The 18,205-nt window shown below is 50.6% G+C and overlaps 1 protein-coding gene across 1 annotated transcript in view; it reads right to left on the bottom strand.

The window, feature by feature from the left end:
• Positions 1–8,813: 8,813 nt before the first annotated feature.
• The window catches only part of TEX45 (testis expressed 45), a 16,710-nt gene continuing 7,318 nt past the window's right edge, over positions 8,814–18,205 (bottom strand). Inside the window, exons 2-9 of the mRNA XM_007953698.2 lie at positions 12,868–13,450; positions 11,541–11,647; positions 11,363–11,463; positions 10,853–10,965; positions 10,661–10,770; positions 9,938–10,139; positions 9,537–9,622; positions 8,814–9,038 (exon numbers count right to left, since the gene is read on the bottom strand). Coding sequence (XP_007951889.2) covers positions 8,814–9,038; positions 9,537–9,622; positions 9,938–10,139; positions 10,661–10,770; positions 10,853–10,965; positions 11,363–11,463; positions 11,541–11,647; positions 12,868–13,450 — 1,527 coding nt within the window. The remainder of the gene's footprint in view (positions 9,039–9,536; positions 9,623–9,937; positions 10,140–10,660; positions 10,771–10,852; positions 10,966–11,362; positions 11,464–11,540; positions 11,648–12,867; positions 13,451–18,205) is intronic.

Here is an 18,205-nt window from a genome sequence, read left to right as displayed (position 1 = left end):
GCTCCGGCCGCGCGGCCGCGCCTTTGTCTGCGCCCTGCCCGCGCACCGCCCCGGCCCTGGCCCTGGGTCTCTCTCCATCGCTGTCCCTGTCCCTCTGTGTCTCTAGCCTCCGTCCCTCTCTTAATCCCCCTGTGCCTGTCTCTCTTTTTATCTATCTTGCCTGTGTTCTGTTACTTTCTCTACCACTGTCCTCAGCTATCTGTCCCTCTCCCTGGCTCTTTGTCCCTGTCCCTCTCTTTGCCTCTTTCTCTGTTCCAGCCTCTCTTTGCCTCCATTCTGTCACTTTTTTTTCTCTCTCTCCTCACTCACTCACTCTCTCCCTCACTTGCTGGGTCTCACTGTGTCTTGCCGTGTCTCTGACTCAATCTTTGTTCAAAACAAACAAAACCAAACCACCAAACACTGTCTCTCTTGCAGACTCAAAATACAGGGAATCATAGTCAAGGCTCTGATAAGGCCTGAAATTAAAAAAAAAAAACCATTCATTTCTCGCTTAACCCAGCATTTCACCAATTGTTGTTAACCCTGGGATCCTCCACTACTTTGGAATAACTCCCTTAACAAGCCCCCCTCAGGAACAGAGTTGGGGACACTCAACTCATGTGTCTGTCCTCCTACCCAGATGATGGGTCCCTGCCGTCCCTGGTGGACTCTGTGCTCCGTGTGCCTGACGCTCCTGTGATGGCTTCTGCGGGACCTGGGCCAGGACTGAGACGGTCTCAGGGCAAGTTTACCTGGAGACACAGATCCACGCAGACAGGGAGTGAAAAACAGCCCCAGCAGCTGGCAGCTGGGCTCTGATATTCTCCACTGAACATAAACAACGGCCACAGAATATAAACAATGATCAGACAAGGCCACTCAGTGACCATGTCTGAACCAAGATAGAGACAAGGACACTCTACAACCACAAAAATGAATGCACACCCCCCTCTTGCTGCTAACATGGGAGACTGCTGCGTCTTACCAATGACACTGCCAACCCCTCTTTCATCCTCCTCCACCCACAGTAAAAATTGCCAGAATATCCAGTTGCCATCTGCCCCCTCCTTCCTGACAGCCCCAACCTAGGACTGCTTCTACTTTCTTCAACTCTTCTAAATCCACCCAAAACCAAAAAGAAAAACCAAACCCACTGCCATCGAGTTGATTCTGACTCATAGCAGCCCCCATCGGGTTTCTGAGGCGATACATCTTTATGGAAGTAGATTGTGATTGTCTAGTCTTCCTTCCGCAGAGTGGCTGGTGGCTTTGAACCGCCAACCGTCCAGTTAGCAGTCTGATACCTCAGGCGCTGCACCACCAGAGCTCCTTACATCTACCCAGCACACACTCAAATCCTCTGAGAAGCCTCCCCTCTCCCCACAACTCTCTCTTAAAGAGGCAGCCTATAGTTAGTTCTCCAGTGTGTGGTCCCTGTTACTGGAGCATCCCCATTACTGGAGCAAGTGAAATAAATCTAACTTTTGTGGCTGTCGGTGTGTTTCTGGTGGTCTCTGGCTAGTTGGTTTTGATGCCACCTACCCTGGAATACATGAGATACTGGTAGTTCAGTGGCAAAATTCTTACTCTCCACATGGGCAAGACCCCACGGTTGGAGGGGCATTTCATGCACAGCTACTGCCTGTCTGTCAGTGGAGGCTTGTGTGTTGCCAGAATGCTGAAGAGGTTTCAGCAGAGCTTCTAGATAAGCCTAGGAAGAAAGGCCTGGCGATCTACTTTTGAAAATCAGCCCATGAAGACCCTATGGATCACAATGGTCCAATCTGCAACGATCATGGGGACGGCACGGGACTGGGCAGTGTTTTGTTCTGTCATGCACATTGTCACCATGAGTTGGGGTCTGACTTGATGGCAGCAACAACCACTACCCTGGAATATAATAGCTTCAAGCAAATGAGGCCTCCAGCCGGCTTCTCTCTTTCCACTTGAACTTTATAGATCTGTGTTGGACTTATAGCTTGAGACCTGATTTCCTCTTTCTGTGACACAAAGGTTAAGGCATTCAGCTGCTAACCAGAACGTCGGCAGTTCAAAGCCACCAGCCCCTAGGTAAGAGAAAGATGTGGCCATAGGCTTCCAGAGACAATTACAGCCTTGAAAACCCTGTTGAGCAGTTCCATTCTGTCCTCTAGGGGCGCTGTGGTTCAGAATAGACTGGAGGCAGTGGGTTTGGTTTGGGCTTTGCTTCTGTAAAGATTGACAGCCTTGGAAACTCTATGGTGCAGTTCTACTCTGTCCTCTAGGGACACTGTGAGTCAGAATTGACAGGATAGCAGTGGGTTGGGTTTGGGCTTTGTTTCCATAAAGGAGCTTTAGCGGCACAGAGCCTAAGGCATTTGAGTGCTAACCAGACCGGCCACTCTGTGGACAGAAGACAAGGCAATCTACTTCCGTAAAGATCTACTAGCAGTGGGTTTGGTTTTTGATGGGTTGCTTCCATAAAGATGCACAGCCTGGGAAACGCTATGGGGCAACCTTAGCAGTTCTACTCTGTCCTCTAGGGGCGCTGTGAGTCAGAATCGACTTGGTGGCAGTGGGTGTGGAGCCTGGAGCAGAGCTGAGCATTTCGAGCCTTCATTTGGATTTTATCACTGGTTCCACATCCGGCCGCCTCCTGTATGTTCCCATCACAACCATCACAAGTCATCATTCTAATGACATCTGTTGTTTCTATCTGCTCAGTATCTCTCCTCCTTCCTCTGCTAGCCATCTTCCTTTCCTCTTATAGACCCCCTCCAGTACTCCAGATGGAGCCGTGTCTAACACAGCCCCCCATCCCACACAATCCAGACTGACTAGTCAGAGAAGCCTATCCTCTGGTCACAGTAATTGGATCTGGGATAAGAATGTAATGCTAGAAACATGAGAGTCTCAGTCTTCCTCTGGGATTATGAGCTACCTCTAAGGATTACTCTGCCCACAGTCAGGGCTGCAGGCTGAGGTTCTACGCCAGTACGCAGTGGTGAGAGTCAGAGAGACAGCTCTGGCTTTATTGCTTGAGCTTCTGGATATAGCCAAACCTGATGCCAGAAGCTCTAATTCTTTCCAATACCATGAGTTAATCAATTTCCTTTGTGCTTGAGCTACTTTTAGTGGGTTCCTGTCCCTTGTATCCATGACAGTCTCAGCTGATTTAGAAAGCAGTTCTTGGCAAAATGTGGAATTGACAGAGGAGAGGTGGGGCAGAGGGCCAGGGCCACCGCACACGTGGACTATGACGTGAATAGGGCTCCCTAGATTTGTGCAGTGCACAGCTTGCCCGGATGTGCAGTGCATGGCCTAATCAATAGAAGAGCTGTCCTCAGGAAACTGGAATTCTCTGTCGTGTAGAAGAAAGACCTCTGACTAAATTGTTGCCTGCTTTATCTTGAGACTGTGGCCATGTGTTTGTGTTCTGAGGCTGCAGCTTGAGGGACTTTAGGGGGAAATATCAGGATGTTTGAATATGTGGGTGCATTCTTGCACCTTCAGCAAGGTCTCTTGCAATAACGAAACAAACTGCCTCCATGCAGAGCTTCCCAGAGTGAGACAAGCTTCTGCTTGCTTGTGTGGGGTTGCCATTGCCAGAGCTAAATTCTCTGCTCCAAGCCAGAGAAGGAGGAGGCAGGTAACGAGGTAGGAGATAAGATTGGGGTTATCAGATAACTGGGGGCACATGATACCCTAGACCACTCCCAAACACTGAACACTCACTGTCGGCAAAGATACCTGTTACTTTCATTGGGATGAGCCTACTAGCTGAGCCTCTCTGTTCCCTCAGGATTGTAACCTGGTGTAAGTAGATGCTAAGGGGGTGGGCAGGCACAGGTCTGTTGCTAGGATATGAGAGACTGCCAAGCTGGGCTCCAAACTCACAGATCAAGGGTGGGGTCTTCAGAATCCAATCTCCCAGGGTTGGGTGAGCGAGCTGGGCCACCCAGTCACACTGTTCCACATCCCTGAGCACAGTGATTGGTCCACAGATGGCTATGTGATTCAAGTGGGCCAATCAGAATGTTCCTTAAATTCTGATATGTTGTGGGGGACTTCCTTTGGTGCCTTAGTCATTAGCATTGGGGCTAGGGAAGGCGAGGGAGATAGACTCCTGATACACAGCCACCCATGACCTATTTCTAGACATTTCTTGTTTCTAAGCCAGTAAAATCTTTCTGCTAGAGCTGGGCTTCTGTCACAACAAAAAATGACCTAAGACATTAACAAAATATCAGGCTCCATTTATGAGCTGTATTCCAGAACCAGGGACTGTTCTAAGCATGGTACATACACATTTTATTTCATTCCTGGGACCACCCTATGAAAGAGGAACTGTCACAATTCCATTTTACAGATGAGGAAACAGGGTGTGACCCTTGCCCAAGGACAGAAATGCAGGGAAATGGCAAGTCTGAATTCTGCTTCTGGGTGATGCTTACTGTCAACAAAGTAGCTGTCCTTTGAAAATCAATCTCAGTTTCCCATGTTCAAGCTTGTTTTATTCATCGTATTGTTGTTCAATTCTGAGTCATAGCTGACCCCACATGACCAAGTAGAACTGCCCCATAGGGTTTCCTAGGCTGTAATCTCCATGGGAGCAGACCTCCAGGTCTGTTCTTTGCAGAGCAGCTGGGTGGGTTTGAACTGCTGACCTTTTGATTAGCAGCCAAGCACGTAACTGCTGCACCACTAGGGCTCATTCATCTTATTATGTAAGACTTTGGGGTTTTGTAGTTCACCTGAAATGTTGGTTTGTTGTTGTCTTGTTTTATTTTTGAGAGAGGCAATTATAGGAAGGATAAACATTAATCGATAAAACACATTCCCAGTCATCCTGATGTCATCTTTCTGCACTGATTAAACATTTCCAATCAATTTCCCAACCTTGGCCACTGTTCCGGTTACCTAGTGCCACTCTGACAAGAATATAACACAAATGGGATGGCTTTAACAAACAGGAGTTTATTATCTTATGGTTTGGAGGCTTTAAGTCTGAGTTCAAAGTGCCAGGCTTTAGGGGCTGGGTGAAAGCCCCTCAACCTTGGGCTTCAGCTCTGCCTCCTGCTTCTGGCTCACTGGAGCTAGAGGCTTTTCTTCACTCAGCTGCTGGCTGCTGTGGCTGACAAGCCCAAGGTTGATAAGTAAAAACGCACAGTTCTGATGTTAACAAACCGCATGGCAGACCATTAATTCAAGTCCATTGAAAGTCCCAAGGTCAGCAGAGCATGGCAGGCTGCTAAGCAATGACATGGCTACATGCAGGGTCCAACTGTGCCATAAGCTAGCGACCATTCCCCGAGGCTTCTCCTTATGTACAGGAAGCAGACCACATCCCTAAGACAGCTATTCGGTTGCTTACAGTAGATTCCACCATGGAGTTGATTACCAGTCTCATCATGAGGAATAACTATATCCAGCTGCCCAACCACTCAACCAGGCCCAGCCAAGTTGACTCACAAACTTAATTACCACAGCCCCCTACCCCCAGGCTTGTTCGTTCCATTAGGTAATGTTTCAAGTTGTGTTGACCTCTGCCTCCTTGTAATTCCTACCCTCTGTAGCTCATCTGGGAGCTCTGGTGGCATAGTGCCTAAGGCATTTGGCTGCTAATCAGAAGGATGATGGTTCACACCCACCAGCCACTCTTTGGAAGGAAGACTGGGCAATCTACTTCCATAAAGATACTGCATCTGAAACCCAAGGAGGGGTCGCTATGAGTTGGGATCAACTCAATGGCAGTGAGTTTGGTAGCTCATCTGGCATCTAGGCTGCTTTAAACCATTCCTGGATCTAGTCAGGAAGACAAGTAACCCTGCAACTGGAGCCACATGGAACTAAACACCAAAGTCTTCTGAGCTTCCTGGCAGGCAAGGCAGATAGGGAAGTCCTTTTGCTCTAGTCGTCTAGACAATGAGCAGACTAGACTTATCAGGAGAAACAGATTTTGTCCTGGAAATAATTCTAGAATGGGTTTATTGCAGCTGTTCTCCAACAAGGACAATTTTTCCCCTCAGGGGACACTTTTGGTTGTCACTACTGGGGAACGGGTGTACTACTGGCATCTAATGGGTAGACCAGGAATGCTAAGCATCCTACAATGTACATGACGGCTCCCATAACAAAGACTTATCCAGCCCAAAGTGTCAATTGTACTTCGACTGAGAAATCCTGGAGGGTCTGCACATTGTCTAGAGATGGCAAGGGGAAGAGGGGCTCTGCAGCCAGAGACATGGATACAATCAAGAGGACCAACTTGTCCCTGTAGAACTGGAAGCTGGACTCCATCCTGTGGAAATGGCAACCTGGCCTTGAGGAACTACCACCTATGGGGAAAAGGCTCCTGAGTGTCCTGAGGCTGGCTTCGAGTGGCTCATTGGGTTGAGAACCTTGGTCTTTGTTTTAGTCCAGGGCCAGAAAGTCAGAACCATCAAGTCATATCCTTCCCCTGAAACTGGATGCTCAGTAGGCCGTTGGCATAGCTAGCAAGGCCCATTCTATGCCAGACAGAGCTGGAATTTTTGTGCTGACTTTAGATGCCAGGCCTTTGAGATGGGGTGCTGTCCAAGGTCCTTAATAAGCTTGGTAAGCTCTATCAACCACCGGTTTCAGGGACCCACTCCAACCTCCTTCTTTAGACCTTGTCATTTTATTCCTGATTATCCACCTACACCCTTGGGTCTTGTCATGTACTGTTGTTGTTGGATGCCATCAAGCCAATTCCAACTCAGGCACCTCAACAGGACAGAGTGGAACAGCCCCATAGGTTTCCAATGACTGTAATCTTTACAGAAACAAACCATCAAGTCTTCTCTCTTGTGTAAGCACTGATGGGTTGGAAATGGCACCAGCCTTTCTGTTAGCAGCCAAGTGCTTCACTATTGCACCACTAGGGCTTCTTCAGGTCCTAATAGCTTTTGGCAGTTTACCCTGGACACAACTCTGAGCTAGCCAGCACCACTCAGCTTTCCAGCTGTGTCAATCCCACTCCACCTTGTCTTCCTCTCCCCTCCGCATCTTTATCTGCAGAAAGGAGAAATACCCCTCCCATTGTGTATTGTACTGGACAAACCTGCTGCAAAAGACCTCTTTAAAGTGTTAAGAAGTAAAGATGTCACTTTGAAGATTAAGGTGTGCCTAACTCAAGCCATGGTGTTTTCAATCACCTCTTATGCATGTGAAAGCTGGACAATGGATAAGGAAGACCAAAGACTTGATGCTTTTGAATTGTGGTATTGGGGAAGAATACTGAAAGTACCATGGACTGCCAGAAGAATGAACAAATCTGCCCTGGAAGAAGTGCAGCCAGAATGCTCCTTGGAAGTGAGAATGGTCAGACTTTGTCTCACCTACTTTGGTCAGTTGTCAGAAGGGACCATTCCCTGGAGAAGGATATTGTGGTTGGTAAAGTGGAGGGTCGGTGAAGAAGGGGAAGACCTTCAATGAGATGAATTGACACAGTGGCTGCAATGATGGGCTCCCATATAGCAAGTATTGTGAGGCTGGCACAGGACTGGGCAGTGTTTCATTCTGTTGAACATAGGGTCACTATGAGTTGCAGCCGACTGGTGGCACCTACCAACAACAACAACAACTGATAGACAGGTGGGGGCAGCTGCCCATGTGGGGCATTGGCTGGGGATCTGACGGAGGTCTCCTGTGTGGAAAGTGAGAATTCTGCCACTGAACCACCAATGCAGCTCTCATTTGGTTGTTAAAAATCAGAAAAAGACACACTTGTGGTAGGTAAAAAGACACACTTGTGGTAGGTAATCGGGGAGGCCGAGGACATTCACTTCTCAAAGAATTGGCCAGTGAAAACCTTATGAATAGCAGTGAAACACTGTCTATCAGTAGAGACTTGCATGTTGCTAAACAGGTTTCAACAGAGCTTCCAGACTACGACAGGAAGAAAGGCCTGGAAATTTACTTGTGAAAATCAGCCTATGAAAACCCTAGGGATCACAACGGTTTGATCTACTGTGCATGGGGTCACCATGAATTGGGGGCTGATTTGACCGGCAGCAGCTAACAGCAACAAGGGAGTTACAATTTATCTCTATTTTACAGATGAGTAAACCCAGGATGCAGAGGAGTCAGGATTTGAACCCTTTCCATCCAAGCCCCAGCAGCCCTGGTGGTGCAACAGTTAAGCACCTGGCTGCTAACCTAAAGGTTGGTGGTTTGAATCCACCCAGTGGCTTCATAGAAGAATAGACTTGGTGATCTGCTTCTGGAAGGATAACAGCCAAGGGAATGCTATGGGGCAATTATACTCTGTCATGTGGGGTGGTTAAATCAGAAAGGTTTCAATGGCACCCAACAGCTCCAACCATCTAGCCCCAGGGGCTGGTCTTCTCAAACCCTCATCATACTATCGCCATACAAAAAAACCAAACCAAAACAAAAACTCACTGCTGTCGAGTCAGGTCCAACTCATAGCGACCCCTCCTTGGTTTTCCAAGATGGTATCACTATGGAAGTGGATTGGCCAACCTTCCTTCCGAGGAGTGGCTGGTAAGTTTGAATCGCCAGCCTTCTGGTTAGCAGTCAAATGCCTTCGGCACTATGCTACCAGAGCTCCTTACTCCCCATCAATCACTACTCACCTCTGCTGCCTGATACCTTACACGGGGTCCTACCACTGAGCCTTTGTTGAAATGACCTCCCTGCTCAGAGTAAGGCAACTGCAGAAGTGCCTGAGCATCCAGGGTTTCTCAATGAAGTCATTCACGGCCTACACAGCCCTCCCTCCAGCCCCTGCCCCTCAAGCTCTTGCTTGAACATCTGGGTGATAAGAGTGTGTTGGGGAAGGACCAGGGTTGTAGCTGAGGTGGTGTTTATTGCTTGCTGTGGCATGGGTAGGTGGGAGTCTGGGGGGCCCGGGGGTCCTTCCTTTCCTTGTAGTGCAACTGGCAAGGCGTGCCCGGGAACATGTGGCTCTCCTGAGTGTCGGCAGAGCTCAGCACCACCGGGCCCTGGTACTTGTAGGGAAACTCCTCCTGGTAGCGGGTTGAGAAGGTGCGTTGTCTGCCCAGTGGGGGCTCCATGTGGCTGTACTTGCACTGTGGAGAAGGGGTGGGCAGGCTGGCCAGGCAGCCTGGGGGGACCCACCCAGGCCACCCCATGGTGCCCACACACTCTGGGAGCATCAAAGCTGGCCAGAGGCTCAACCAGGCTTGGCTGGTGACTGGGTCCCAGGCTGGTCTATGCTGGAGCTCAATGAAAAGTCAGAGTGAAACCAGGGGTGGCCCTGGAGTGACTGCAGGGCTGGGGTGACTCTAGTCACCCTGTCTAGAGCAGCCCTCAGCTCTGGGTATAACCCTGTGTTGATCTTGATGCTGGTGATACAAAGATGCCCTTGAACTGACCCTGACCCTGGGGTGAACTAGGATGACATTAAGATGACCCTGTGCCTAGGGTGACCCTAGAGTGACTCTGAGCTGGTTTTGCACTCCTCTGAGTCTAGATAAGACACTCCAATTGCCCTGTGATAATACTGGTGACCTCGGCTTGATTTGGGGCTGACCTGGTCAGGAGTGTAACCCCGTGTCCTCCCTCACCCGCTGAAGCATCTCCTCAGTCCTGCGAGCCGGACCTGTTCTGTGTGGCTTCAGCATCTTCTGGTTCGTGGTTAAAAAGTCTGTCTCTGGAGATGTGAGTGGGGACGACTGAGCTGAGGGACTGAAGGAGACCAAGCAGGACCAAAGGGGCGGGCCGTGCGAGACAGTGGGGAGGGTTCCAGCGCGGAGCCTGGGGTAGTACCAGGGGCGGGGCCAAGGCCAGGGCCAAGAGGGACGGGATTGACTGGAGTGGAACAAGGATCCTGATAAATTCAGGCTCTGATCTGGACCTCAGAGAGGAGGAGCCAGAGTCAGGCAAGTGGGAGGGGCGACACCAGCCGGGGCAAGGCCAGAGCCATGGAAGAGGCGGGGCTTTCCAGAGGGGGCGGGACCGCGCTCACTGCCTGTGCCCCTCGGCAGGTTGCTCTGGTGGAGGTGTAGGTTGAGCGCTTTCAGGGGCCGCTGCGACTCCGGGGCTAGGTAGTCCGAACCCATCGAGGTCTGAAAGAAGTGTCTGAGCAGCGACGCCTCCCCTAGAGTCACATGACTCTGCAGTTTCTCGTGGGGCAAGTGGCGGCCGCATGGCTGGTTTAGGGGCGGTGGCTGTAGGACCATAAGGCATCTGGGAACCCCCCTGCTGTTGGATGTCCCAAGGCCCAGGTCCGCCCTATGTGACCTTGGACAGCTCCCTCGCCTCCTCTGAACCCCCTACAATCGCGCTGGGAGTGGTTGTTGTTACCTGCAATGGAGTTGGACCCGACTCATAGTGATCCCTCCTTGGGTTTCCGAGGCGGTGTCTTTATGGAAGTAGATTGTCCAACCTGCCTTCCGAGGAGTGGTTGGTGGATTTGAACCACCAGCCTTCTGGTTAGCAGTCAAATGTCTTAGGCCCTACTCTACCAGAGCTCCTTGGGAGTGGTTAGTTACCTCATTTTACAGTCAGTGCCACTGAAGCCCATAGCTGTTAAAAGACTTACCCTAGATGACTCAGATAGATCAAGGAGATTCCCTCATATAAGCCAAGTTCGATGCCACCCCAGGGCCTTTGCACCTGCTATTGGTTGGTTCTGCTGGGAAGCCCTTTTCTCTGGTGGGTTCTGTGGCCTTCTCCCCATCCTGCTGACCTGGCCGAGGAAAAACCGCGTGGAGGTGATGAGGCTGCCTGGACCGGGGTGCTGGTTTCCTTCCAGGATGTGCGACAGCGGAGTCCGGTCGTGGTGAAGAACAAAAGGCTCTGCCAATGGCAGAGTCGATGCCGAGGCCCTCTGGGCAGCAGCCTTCAGGGGGAGGGGCCAAGGCAAGCAGCAGGCTCTCACCTGTCTCTCGGGCGTAGAAGTGCTGGCCCATGGTAGTGGCATCGTGGAAGAGGCCGTCTCCAGGACGAATATTCACGTAGTGGACATGGGCCGCAGCCTGGGCCTTGTCATACCTGCAGGAAAGGTGGGAGCCACCTGGCCGGAGGGCGGGCGGGCTCAGGGGTGAGGACTGGGGCAGTGGTGAAGTTGGAAAGGGGCGGAGCCGGGAGGAAGGGTGGAGCTGGGGCGATGCTGAGGAGGCCTGGGTCTGGGCCAGGCAGGGTAGGCTCCCTGCTCAGGGGTGGAGCCGGAGTCTGACAGAGGCAACAAGTTAGGTGGTTCCAGAAAGGGGCGGGCCGTGGCCTGGGAGGAGGCCGCGCGAGAGGGCAGGTTGCGTAATGGCCAAGGCTTGGAACGCTAATAGCGAAAGATGCTGCACAGCGATGGGCCTGGCCTAATGGATTTAAGCACATCCCACATGCCGCGAAGAACCCTTTACCCATCTTGTGGGAAGCCACGGTCCCCTTGTACCTGTCTGGGGGCAGACCCTGGGACCTGTAGGCCTGCTTCTGCTCAGAGCACAGGTGCCCATAGCCAATCTCACAGTCTCCCAATTCCACACTGGAGGAGGCCTGCGGGCAAACAGGGTTGGGATGACCAGGACAGCCTGTAGCTGCCCTCCCAGCGGCCCAGCCTGGCCTCAATTTACCCTCTTACACATCAAGGCGGGTGACCCCGGCAAGGCCTGGAACTGTCTCTGGTAGGAGGTGCTGTGCTCCTGTGTCCTGTGGTCCCCCTTGAGGGGACTGAGGCCTCCTGAGGATGGGCAAGAAGGGAGAGAGACAGATTGAGTCAAGGGAAGGACGCATGCCCCGCTGTGGGAAGGGGAGCCAGCTAGACCTGACTCAGTCTATCCTGAGGACTGTTGGGAAACCCCCCAAATAATAACAATAACAATAATGATCCAGTATGGAGTCAAGAAGGAGCTCTGGTGGCATAAAGGATGAGGCATTCAGCTGCTAACCAAAAGGTCAGTGGTTCAAACCCACCAGCCGCTCCGTGGAAGGAAGATGAGGCAATCTACTTCCATAAATATTCACAGCCTTGGAGACCTAGTGGGGGTTGGTATGAGCTGGAATCAACTCATTGGCAGTGAGTTTGGTTTGTGGAGTCGGGTATCTATGCTAGTGCTCACCCCATCCAGGGGCCTGGGCTTCTTTGTTCTATCTCACAGCCTCCCCGAAGCTCAGAGAGGTTAAGTGATTTGCCAGAAATCATAGAAGGTAGGAGCGAGACTCAGAGTTGTGGGTGTGACAGTCTCTGAGCCCAGCTTGGAGGGACACTAGCTGGTGACGCCTGCCAGAGAAGCCCTGGAGTCACAGGATTGGACAATAACACACGCGGCAGCTGCTCATTATGGAGTGTTCACAGTATGCCAGGGCTATTTCGGCTTCACCAGCTCCTCTGGAGTGAGGTTTTACTATTGCACCCATTTCACAGGTGAGGAAACTGAGCTTGGGGGGGTCAGCTTGCTCAGACTTACACAGCTACTGAACTGGCAAGGCTGAGGGGGATTACTTAGCAGATTTGTCTGACCCCAATATTGACACTAAGGAGCTCTGGTGGTGCAGCGCCTAAGGCATTTCACCACTAACCAGAAGGTTGGTGGTTTAAACCCACCAGTTCCTGTGTGGAAGGAAGATAGAGCAATCTACTTCCGTAAAGATTTACTGCCTCCGAAACCCAAAAGGGGTTGCTATGAGTCGGAGATGACTCGATGGCGGTGAGTGTGTGTAATATGGATCCCGGGGCTGGATCATTCTTTGTGCCAGGTGCTGTCCTGCACACTGTATGGTGTAGAGCTGCATCCCTGGCCTCCACCACTCTATATAGCACCTCCCTCCCAGTCATGACAAGCAAAAATGTCTCCAGACATTGTCAAATGTCTCCTGGGCTGCTGAATCCCTTCTCCCCTCCTGTCTTGAGACTTTCTGGTGGTAAAGCCAATCGCCCCGGCCGCCTGGGTGCGCTCTCACCGAGGTGTTGGCAGGGAGCGCGAGGCTGCGGGTAGGCGTCGTGAGGCGGGAAGAGTGCTTGGTACGTGGTGAGCGGGATGCCCAGCTTGGCGCGGTCGCCGGGTGGCACCGAGTCGCCGGCGAAGATGAGGTGCGCCCTGCGGACCTGCTCACTGGCGCGCGCAGGCAGCTCCGGCCAGCGGTATACAGCGCGCGAGTTGGGGATGGAGATGCCCTCGTGCGCGTCCGCGTGCATGTGCAGGTTGGTGGCTTGCAAGGCGAGCGTGCGCTCCCGCGCCTGTTTGTCCGACAGCGCGGTCCCTAGCGGCACTGGCTGGTACATGCGGTGCGACTCCGACACGCGCTCCTCCAGCGCCCAGCGTGCGTCCTGCTGGAAGAGGAGCGCAGGCGGCGGCTGGCGGTGCGGTGGCTGGTAGGTGACTCCTGGGTGGGCCTGGAAGTCTCGGCACGATGTTGAGTACATGGTGCCCTCGCGCAGCCGCAAGTCGGGCCCCAACGCAAAGTGCGAGGCCTTGAGGAAGTCGCTCAGGGGCATCCCGTTTCGCAGGAGGGCAGTCGCGGTCGTCTCGGGACACGACGTCACCTGCGAGAGGGTGGAGACGCAGAGCTAACCAAGTGCCCACCGAAGACAATGCCTCCTTCTTGTGTGGCAGGCACAGCCCTTACCCCTAGGGAAGGTGGAGATATGACTGATCGTAGTCATCATGCAACTATGAGCTCAGATATAGCAAAAATTGTGAGGCTGGCACAGGACAGGACACTGTGTCCTTCTGTGGTACACAGGGTCGCTACGAGTCGCAGCAGACTCCACAGCAGCTAACAACAGCAGTAATCATTCAGGTGGCGCCTACTTTATGCACTGTTCTAGGACGTTGGGGAGATATCAGTTAATAAAACAGACCAAGAGCCCTCCCCTTGTGGAGTTGACAGTGGGGCAGGCGGGAGACAGACAATAATGAATAAATGGAATAACATTAATTGCGGCAAAAGGTAGAAGTCGTTAAGTATTAATAAAGGAGCCCTGGTAACCCTATGGGACAATTCTACTCTGTCCTTTAGCAGTGCTATAGTCAGAATCGGTCCGACTCGATGGCACATAACAACAAATAGTCAGAATTCTCGTTTATAGCCATGGTATAGTCATGGTTTAAAATCAGGAAGGGAGTGTGTCAGGGTTGTATCTTTTCCCCACACTTATTCAATCTGTATGCTGAGCAAATAATCCAAGAAGCTGGACTATATGACAAAGAATGCTGCATCAGGATTGGAGGAAGACTCATTAACAACCTGCACTGTGCATACGATACAGCCTTGCTCGCTGAAAATGAAGATGACTTGAAGCACTTACTGATGAAGGTTGAAGAATACAGTCTGCAGTATGGATTACACCTCAACATAAAGAAAATGAAAATCCTCACAACTGGACCAATAAGCAGCATCACGATAAATGCAGAAAAGATTGAAGTTGTCAAAGATTTCATATGACTTGGATCCACAATCAACACCCGTGGAAGCAGTGGCCAAAAAATCAGATGTTGTATTGCACTGGGCAACTAGGCTGCAAAAGACCTCTTTGAAGTTCTGAAAGGAGGTCTGGTGGCATAGTGCCTAAGGCACTTGACTGCTAACCAGAAGCCTAGCAGTTCAAACCCACCAGTCACTCCTCGGAAGGAAAGTTGGGCAGTTTACTTCTGTAGTGATACTGTCTCGGAAACCCAAGGAGGGGTCGCTATGAGTCGGGTCTGACTCGATGGCACATCAACAAAAACAAAGTTCTGAAGAGCAAAGATGTCTCTTTGAAGACTAAGGTGCACCTAACCCAAGCCATGGTATTTTCAGTCACCTTCTATGCATGTGAAAGCTGTACAATAAATAAGGAAGACTGAGGAAGAGTTGATGCTTTTGGGTTGTGGTGCTGGTGAAGAATACTGAAAGTACCATGGACTGCCAGAAGAACTAACAAATCTGTCTAGGAGGAAGTGCAGCCCAAATGCTCCTTGGAAGCCAGAATGGCCAGACTCCATCTCACCTACTTTGGTCACGTTATCAGAAGGGAACAATCCCTGGAGAAGGATGTCATGCCTGGTAAAGTGGAGGGTCAGAGAAAAAGGGGGAGGCCCTCAACGAGATGGATCGACACAGTAGCTGCAACAGTGAGCTCAGGTCTAGCAAGGATTTCAAGACTGGCTCAGGACCAGGCAGAGTTTCATTCTGTTGTACATGGGGTCGGGTCACTATGAATTGGAGCTGACTCAAGGGCACCTGACAACAACAACAACAACAACAACGTCAAAATAGACTCCACAAAAATGGGTTTGGTTATTTTTTGGTTCGGTGGCCCAAGAGTTAAGCACTTGGCTGCTAATTGAAAGGTCAGCAGTTTGAACCCACCCGGTGATTCTATGGAAGAAAGATGTGGCAATCTGCTTTTGTAAAGATTGCCACCTAGAAAGCATGATGAGAGAGTTCTACTCTGTCACATGGACATGCTGAGTCAAAAATCACTGTATGGCCCCAAACAAAACAACAAGAAGTGCTATTAAAAAGAAAAGGCATGGGCTGGGGAACTATGGTCGCAGGGAACATCAAGCTCAATTGGCACAACATGGTATACAAAAATATGGTTCCACATCTTAGTTTGGTGAGTAGCAACTAGAGCTTACTGGTCTAATAGTGTCTGGTGAAACCCCTGAGACTATGGCCCTGAGTCACCCTTCTGGGCTGGAATTGAACTCACTCCTGTGGCTTAACTGTTAGCCAAACAATAGATAGGCCTACAAGCTGAACACCTACACTAGAGAGAGGCACTCCTTACTACAATCTGCCGGAGATCAGAAGGGCAGCATTTGCACGGGGAGATAGCTAGGGAGGCAGGAATGCAAAGGCAAGAAGGACACGGGAAAGGGTAACCATGGGGAGGAAGTGGGAGGAGAGCTCTTACATTGCGGGGAATGTAACCAGGGTCACAAAACAAAATGTGTATGAGCTGTTGAATGTAAAATGATTCTGCTTTGTAAAATTTCACCCAAACCACAATAGAAAGCTTCTTTAAAAAAGAAAAGTCAAGCAAGGTAAAAGAATGGGGGTTTGGGGCAGGAAGTTTGCAGATTTTAAGTAGGGTGTCAGGGAAAGCCTGAGTGAGATGACAGTTGAGCAAAGACCTGAAAGGGTCAGGGGCATTTGGCATTCTGGGGGAACAGCATTTCAGGCAGAGAGGACAGCAGGTGCAAAGAGTCAAGTGAGCAAGAGGAGGGGAGTGGTAGGCAATGGGGCTGAAAAGATAATGGGAGCCAAGTCCCCAAAGGCCTTGGTGAGGCCCTTGGTGTTTTCTCTGGTGAAGTGGGAGCCATGGGAGGGATTAGAGCAGAGGAGGGGCATGTTATTTATACAGAGAATGTGTATCCATGGCTAGCATTTATTACATACTCACTGGGTGAACACTTTTAATAAATGAACCACTATTGCACAGATGAAGACAGTGAGGCTTAAGGAGGTTGTCTTTGCTTGATTTGAATACAGGACTCTGATTTGAGAATCCATAGACTTATCTGCTGCATTCTGCACCAGGAGCCTATTCCCCACCCTCAGTCAAGGCCATTGCTCTCCTCTCCTTCATGTCTAGGAACCACTTCTGTTTCTCTGCCCAAGCTCAGCTCTGAAGCCCTGGCTAAACCATTCTCCTAGGTACCCTCTCTGCCCTCAAACTGGCTGAAGTCTGCTTACCTCCCACTGACTTCTGACCTGCAACTCCAGGCTCCCAACACCCTACTCAGCTCTGCCTTTGCTCACAGTAGAAGTGTCTCCCCAACTGGCCTCCCTACCCCTGGAGACCCTGGCTGCCCACTGTGCTCCCCGCTCAGGCTTGTCTCTTCCTGGAAGCCCTCCCAGACTTCAGCCCACCGAGAGTTGCTCATGCCCATTTCTTTCTTTCTTTCTTTCTTTTTTAAAAAAACATGCAACAAGCATTTTCACAAAAGCCCATTCTCCAGTATCTAAGGTTTGTTTCTTTTTCTATCATTTTACCCCCTGGAATAGTTGGGAGTCAAAAAGATTTCAAAATAGTTGGTGGGAGAATCTGACCACTGAGATTTTCTAGCTGGGTGTTATGGGTTAAATTGTGTCTCCCAGAAAGATATGTGGAAGTCTTAGCCCCTGATACCTGTGAATGTGAACTTGTTTGGAAATAGGGTCTTCAAAGATGTTATCAGTTAACAAGACATTATTTCCACTTAGGAGCGCTGGTGGTGCAGTGGTTAGAACATTCAGCTACTAACCAAAAGTTTGCCAGTTCAAACCTACTGGCCGCTCTTCAAGAGAAAAATGAGGCAGTCTGCTTCCTGAAAGATTTATGTCTTGGAAAGTCTATGGGGCAGTTCTACTCTGTCGTATAGGGTTGCTAGGAGTCAGAATTGATTCAATGGCAGTGGGTTTGGTTTAGTTTTTAGAGTGGGTCCTAATCCCATCTGGATGCTATCCTTATCAAAGGGGAGAAGAGACACAGTGGAACGATGACCAACGTGACGATGGAGCCAGACACTGGAGTGAAGCATCTACAAACCAAGGGATCCCAGGGGCTGCCGGGAACCACCGGAGGCTGGGAGAGCAAGGACGGATCCTCCCCTGGAGCCTGCAGAGGGAGCATGGCCTTGCCCACACACTTGAATTTGGACTCCTAGCCTCCAAAACTTTGAGAAAGGAAATTTCTGATCTTCTAAGCCATGTACATTGTGTTACAGCAGCCCAAAGAAACGAATACATTAATACAGGTGTTGGGGATTGAACTGTGAAACACTCCCTCCCCCCCAAAAAAACAATGTGTGTTGGAATCCTGACCCCTATCCCTGTGGATGTGATTCTGTGTGGAAATAGGGTTTTCTTGGTTATGTTCATGAGGTCCTATCCGTGCATGTGCTGTCAAGTTGATTCTGACTCAGCCACACGTGTGACAGAGCAGAACGGCCCCATAGGGTTGTCTATAGACTGTCGTCTTCACGGGAGGAGATCACCACGTCTTTCTCCTGCAGAACCTCTGGGTTGGTTCACACCTCCAGCCAGTTGGTTAGCAGCTTTGTGCTTAACCATTTCGCCACCACAAGTCAGCAAGCAGACACAGGACAAGGACAGAAGCTACCTAAAGATGGCCATGGCAGGTGAGTCTACAAGGCCAGGACCTCCAAGGTTTGCTGGCTCCAAGAGGCTGAACTTGGAGTCCTGGTGATGCAGGCATTTGATCACTTGGCTGCTCACTGAAAGGTTAGTGCTTCAAACACATTCAGAGGGTCTGTGGGAGAAAGACCTGGCCATCTGCTCCTGTGAAGATCACAACCTAGGAAACCCT

This window comes from Orycteropus afer, unplaced genomic scaffold (genome assembly GCF_000298275.1).
Source record: "Orycteropus afer afer isolate SDZICR_OR568_19922 unplaced genomic scaffold, OryAfe1.0 scaffold00405, whole genome shotgun sequence".
Lineage (NCBI taxonomy): Eukaryota > Metazoa > Chordata > Mammalia > Tubulidentata > Orycteropodidae > Orycteropus > Orycteropus afer.
This window is presented reverse-complemented; position numbering and strand designations above follow the sequence as displayed.